Source organism: Leptonychotes weddellii, chromosome 3 (genome assembly GCF_054177405.1).
Source record: "Leptonychotes weddellii isolate Sample4059 chromosome 3, ASM5417740v2, whole genome shotgun sequence".
NCBI classification, from domain to species: domain Eukaryota; kingdom Metazoa; phylum Chordata; class Mammalia; order Carnivora; family Phocidae; genus Leptonychotes; species Leptonychotes weddellii.
The window spans coordinates 34,911,624-34,918,156 of NC_138371.1; the positions used below are offsets into that span (position 1 = coordinate 34,911,624).

Here is a 6,533-nt window from a genome sequence, read left to right on the forward strand (position 1 = left end):
AACCCTCAGTTTGTTTCCTGAGATTAAGAGTCTCTTATGGTTTGTCTCCCTCTCTGGTTTCATCTGGTTTCATTTTTCCCTCCCTTCCCCTATGATCCTCTGCCTTGTTTCTCAAATTCCTTCTATCAGTGAGATCATATGATACTTGTCTTTCTCTGATTGACTTATTTCGCTCAGCATAACACCCTCTAGTTCCATCCACGTTGTTGCAAATGGCAAGATTTCGGGGGTTTTGATGGCTGTGTAATATTCCATTGTAGTATTAACAACTGTTCTGTTTTAGTGTCTAATAGCCTAGGGCCTAAGTGTGAATAATAGTCAAGGGAACCCTTCATTAACATCTTTCTGTTTTTTCTGTCTTATTTCTCATTGTAGGAGCTGTGATGTGCATGTGCCACGTGGTAAATTGTATCTTCCTGTTAGAATAAGAAACATTATTTTAAAAAATCATCACATTTAAGAAGGAACTAATAATCAAAACCCTTTCACATGCACAATAAAGTGCAACAAGGGTATACCTCCTCAGAATTCCATCCCTAGCTTGTGGAAGAATGCGAGTAGATTTTATTTTTTATTTTTTTATTTTTTAAAGATTTATTTATTTATTTGAGAGAGAGAGCAAGAGAGCACAAGCAGGGGGAGCAGCAGAGGGAGAGGGAGAGAAGCAGGCTCCCTGCTGAGCAGGGAGACGAACACAGAACTCAATCCCAGAACCATGGGATCATGACCTGAGCCGAAGGCAGACGCTTAACTAATTGAGCCACGCAGGTGCCCCTGGGAGTAGATTTTAATTATGATTCAGTTCCCTTTATTATTGAGCCAAACAAAAAGCTAATAGACTAGAATCACAATGTATTTTCTTGGAATACAGCATACCTGGTTTATTTTAATGGTAAATATTTATTTGATAGGAAAGCTAAGGTAATAAGAATAAGACTAGGGGCAACGGGGGCACATATTGCATGGAGCACTGGGTGTTATAGGCAAACAATGAATCATGGAACACTACATCAAAAACTAATGATGTACTATATGGTGACTAACATAATTAAAAAAAAGAAAAAAAATCATAAGTTGTCATTTCTTTTTTTTTTTTTTAAGTCCCAACATGGGGCTTGAACTCATGACCCTGAGATCAAGATCTGAGTTGAGATCAAGAGTCAGACACCTAACCAACTGAGTCACCCAGGTGCCCAAACTATTATTTCTTTTTAAAACTACACGATGAAATACAAGGACCAAATCCAAATATTAATAGTGATGAATATCATCAGAACTGAGCACATGTTTCTATGAGAAAATAAAACCATTTTTCCAAAAAATACTTTCAAAATCTCTTTATGACTGAGTTGTATAATTGGACAGATCCTGGGGATAAAGGAATAACTTACCTGTGTTCAGAGGAAACATTCAGCCTTTGAGGTAATTAGGAAAGGAGTTTTTCTGCTCTTCATAATCTGCAAATGCAGAAGCAAGAAGTTCTGATTGGAAAGAGAGAGGTCTAGGATTCTCATTCATGAAGAAAGTGTTTGGAAACCTCCCGAGATCAAGACCTCTTCCCTTAAAATATGCCTGAAGGGTTCTGAAAAACTGAAGAGAGAAAGAAAGTGTTCAATGCTATAGGTAAATTAAACATAAAAAATACTCAGAGACAGATATTTTCCCCTCTCTTTTTCCATCTGTGAATTGACTTAAGGGCTAATCTAGGAGACAGGAGGTGGAAAACCCAGAAATAGAAATACATATTTTTACTACTTCTCCTTCTTCCCCTCAGATGTGGGAATCAAAGGCAGAAGAAAAATTATTAAATTTCTTTACTACTTACAGGCCATTGACAAATCCTTGAAACAGGCAGAGTGACATTCCTCTAGGGACGCAGCTGCCTCAATGTTGATACTTTGCTAAGGGCAAAAGCAATCTTAGCCCAACCCCCAGGATTCTGTAAGTCTACTTTAATGTATAAAAATTCCTTTGGAAACTTCCTTTATCTATACCTCCCAAGATACATGTCAGCAATCATCCCCCAAGTATATGACCCACCAATATACATCTGAAGGGTTTCAGGACTCAGGTTTTATTAGACAGTAATAAATGACCTTTTCCCAACAATAGTTAGCCCCCTCAAGATCCTGGAAACCTTGCTTCCAAAGATCCTTAGAGACTTACCCTATCCTTAGTCCCCTCCCGCCTTGAAAGTATATAATGGGCCACTCCTCACGACCCCAGTGCAGCTCTTTCTGCCCACAGGTCCTGTCCCTGTGCTTTAATAAAATCACTTTTTGCACCAAAGTTATCTCAAGAATTCTTGTCTGTCGGCTTTGAACCCTAACATTCTTTCCTACATCACCCTCCACTGTTCTTTACCTGCCTTCTTTCTGACATTTCAACCCTAAACAAGATAATTTAGCATTCTTGGTGGAGATTGAGAGAGGAATATCAATTATTTAATAGCATCACAGTCAGAGGGTTTGTTGTAAACCACCTCTGAACCACTTAGGTCAGAGATTAAAATGAATTTCACAGTGATCAGAGCTCCATGCCTCCTCTCTGACTGAAAGTGAGATCCCAGGCATTGTCTTCTACACCAGAGCTTTTAGATGCAGTTTTGCAGCTTTCCTTTAGGAAATGGATACACAGAAGCTTGCAAAGGGCTACTTGGTTGTTTGAACCCTATATTGTTATATTTTACATCAGTTTCCATAAGGAAATAGTATTTTGAAATAGTAATGTCAGCATGTTTATTGTATTTGGCATATTTTTAAAAGAGAATTTTTGCTGATGTTTTGAATTCTATTTCCTAGATAACTTTATGTTGAAAATAATGTCTGGGCGGGGGGGAAGGGGGTACTGGCTGGCTCAGTCAGTGGAAGGTGCAACTCTTGGTCTTGGGGTTGTGGGTTCAAGCCCCACATTGCATATAGAGATTACTTAAAAATAAATCTTAAAAAAAAAGCAAGAAAATAATGCCTGGTAAATTGATAAGAATGTAGGTCAATTTTCAGTCTTTGCAACTGAGCTTTGCATATGTTGGTCATATGAGAATCTGTTTTATTATCAATCTGAACTGTGCAAAAATAATTTCCCCGCTATGCTCTTGATTTTGTGTATCTATGAGAAATCCAGTCTATAAAGTCAATGTGTATGTAAGATCATTTACAAATGTAATGTGTTGTATAACAAATCTAAATTTGTTTATCCTTACAGAAACAGATGTAAATTGGCCAGAAGAACAATAGGATACCAGCCACGAGACTAGCAAAGCCCTTGACCAGTCCTGTTAAGGAATCTTCTTGGCACTTGGTAGCCTCCTCTCCACTGTGCTCTAGCAGAGGGCAGTCCAGAGACGTGTTAATTTCACCCTGTAGCCCAGCATGTCCCAGTGTATGCTCTTACCAGATCTCGGTTTCTGGGGTTGTTGAGTGACTTCCATTTCTCTTCATTTCTCAACGTGGCTCCATGCACAAGCCCAAATAGCACCAGGGCAATGCACAGCAGCAGGAATGCTTTGGGCATGGTGGAACGAAGCTGAGCAGAAGGAAGGATCGGGGAGATGTTGATGGTTAGAGAAGAAAGAAAGAGAAAAAAGAAAAAAGGAGGAGGATGGGGAGGAAGAAGGTAAAAGAAGGGAGGGGAGGAGAGAAGGGAGGGCAAAAGTGGAAAAGAGAAAGAGGAAATTTTTTTTTTAAGATTTTATTTATTTATTTGACAGAGAGAGACACAGCGAGAGAGGGAACACAAGCAGGGGGAGTGGGAGAGGGAGAAGCAGGCTTCCAGCCGAGCAGGGAGCCCGATGCGGGGCTCCATCCCAGGACCCTGGGATCATGACCTGAGCCGAAGGCAGACGCTTAAAGACTGAGCCACCCAGGCGCCCCAAAGAGGAAATATTTTTAAAGAGAGACAAGGAGGAAGAAACAGTATATTGGTTCCCCTGAATTTCACAGCCCTCTTTTCTCCACATTCATTTGCAAATAAAGACTCCCCCCAAATCCAGTTGATTACCTCAAAGAGGTCCATGATGATGAGAACATTATACAGTGATAATCAAAGCAATTATGAATACAGCCTAAAGAGTCTGAGTATGCCTTTTCATCTTTGAAAAAAATGCACTTTGTTGTCTCCAAAGAAAGAGCAATTCTTTTTTTTTTTTAAACTTTTTTTTTAAAGGCTTTATTTATTTATTTGACAGAGAGAGACAGTGAAAGCAGGAACACAAGCAGGGGGAAGCGGGGAGGGAGAAGCAGGCTTCCCGCCGAGCAGGGAGCCCGATGCGATGTGGGGCTTGATCCCAGGACCCTGGGATCATGACCTGAGCCAAAGGCAGATGCTTAACGACTGAGCCACCCAGGCACCCCAGAAACAGCAATTCTTAAAAAACAAAACCAAAAAAAACCTTGAAGTACTTAAGTATTAAGACAGTACTCTTGATAAATGAAGAAAGACAAGGAGGAGGAGGAGGCGAAAAAAGAAAAGAAAACATATACCCCAAACTGAGAAATATACTGTACACACACGTCTGAGACAGACACACAACACACCAGCATAAGTATAGATTGTCTCCCACCCCAATGTGTGAAATGGAAATGAAACACACAGGAAAGGCTGATAAAGCTTACCAGGAGTTGGACTTTGGCTGGCCCTGGTTGGCTACCCTGTTTACAATCTGCAAGGCAATTCGTGGCTACTTGTAACCAGTGGACCGGCTGCAGGTGGGAGTCAATGACGTGAGCAGGGGGAGTGGAAAAATAATGATTCCATTTTCATCCATGGCACCAAAGATCTTTGAGAATCACATCTTTAAGCTTCCTCAGGGGTGATAGTGAACTTATTTGTCTTCTAAATACAGCAGCCACTCTACCCTGTGAACATTTTATGTGGTTTTTATGAAACACACAAAGAACTTCTACATAGCAAAGTGGCTTTTTACCTTTTCACTCTTAAGAGAAGGGTATACACAGCAGCTGACAATAGGATGATGATTACCTACCTAATAGAATGCTCCTTTGGAGATACCAGCTTTTCAAATTAACATCATTTTTTGAACAGGAAATTCTATTGCAAGGGATAAAATTGTTCTTTGTGACCTACACCTTATATTTCTTCTGAGAATCTCAAAAAGCTTTACAGGTTTTAAATAGCAGCATGGTTTATCATAAAAACCCCTTCAAAATAGAGCAAAAAGAGAGCATGTGTTTCTTGGAAAAAAGAAACGTTGCTATACCTATCACATCTCCTTGCTGCATAATATGCCATCCAAAGAAAATGGGTGGAGAAATGGGACTTGATTTGTGAAATTGCTTCCGATGCAATAATTCAGAACAATTCAGGACAAGGTCTTTGTGAGAAGGCTAGTAATCTGGACTAGAAATTAGAATACCTGGCTATGGTCTGTCTTGCTGTATTGACCCTGGGCAAGTCACTATGACCTTCATTTGTTCATTCCTTTCTTCGTCAATGCAGCAAACTTTTTTTTTTAAGATTTATTTATTTATTTGAGGGAGAGAGAGAGTGTGTGAGGGTTAGGTTCCAGGCCACCACAATAAACTGAATATCACAAACAAGACAGTCAAATGAATTTTTTGGTTTTCCAGTGCATATAAAAGTTATGGTTGCACTATACTACAGTATATTAAGTGTGCAAGATCATTATGTCTAAAAAAAATGTACCTACCTTAATTTAAAAGTGCTTTATTGCTAAAAAACAAAAACAAAACAAACAAACAAAAACAAAACAGCTAACCATCACCTGAGCTTTCAGTGAGTCATCATGTTTTTGCTGGTGGAAGGTCTTGCCGTGATGTTGGTGGCTGCTGACTGATCAGGGTGGTGGTTGCTGGAGGTTGGGGTGGCAGGGGCAGTTTCTTAAAATAAGATAAAAGTGAAGTTTATCCCATCAATTGACTCTTCCTTTCATGAATGACTTCTCTGTAGTAAGCAATGCTATTTGATAGCATTTTACCCACTTCTCAAGTTTTATCATCAGATTGCAAATCAGTCCCATCTTCAGGTTCCACTTCTAGTTCTAGTTCTCTTGCCATTTCCACCACATCTGCAGTAATTTCCTCCACTAAAGTCTTGAACCCCTCAAAGTCATCCATGAGAGTTGGAATCAACTTCTTCCAAACCCCTGCAATTGTTGACATTTTAACCTCTTCCCATGAATCACGAATGTCCTTAATGGCATCTAGAATGGTGAGTCCTTTCCAAAAGGTTTTCCATTTATTTTGCCCAGATCCATCAGAGAAATCACTATCTATGGTAGCTATAGCCTTATGAAATGTATTTCCTTGACCCAAGGGCAGCAGAATGGAAGTTGTGTTTGTAGGCATGAAAACAACATTAATCTTATTGTACATCTCTATCAGAGCTCTTGGGAGACCAAGTACTTTGTCAATGAGCAGTAATATTTTGAAAGGAATCTTTTTTTCTGAGCAATAGGTCTCAACAGCGGGCTTAAAATATCCAGTAAGCCATGTTATAAACAGATGTGTTGTCATCAAGCTTTGTTGTTGCATTTATAGAGCACGGGCAGAGTA

General features: G+C 39.6%; 1 protein-coding gene across 1 annotated transcript; it reads right to left on the minus strand.

Annotated features, from left to right (window-relative positions):
• Positions 1 to 1,038: 1,038 nt before the first annotated feature.
• Positions 1,039 to 3,586, minus strand: C3H2orf66 (chromosome 3 C2orf66 homolog). Its single transcript, XM_081815521.1, has 2 exons — positions 3,394 to 3,586; positions 1,039 to 1,590 (listed from the first exon to the last, which is right to left on the minus strand). Exons 1-2 carry the CDS (start codon positions 3,511 to 3,513, stop codon positions 1,411 to 1,413), a joined length of 300 nt encoding a protein of 99 aa, XP_081671647.1. The 5' UTR covers positions 3,514 to 3,586; the 3' UTR covers positions 1,039 to 1,410.
• Positions 3,587 to 6,533: the final 2,947 nt, after the last annotated feature.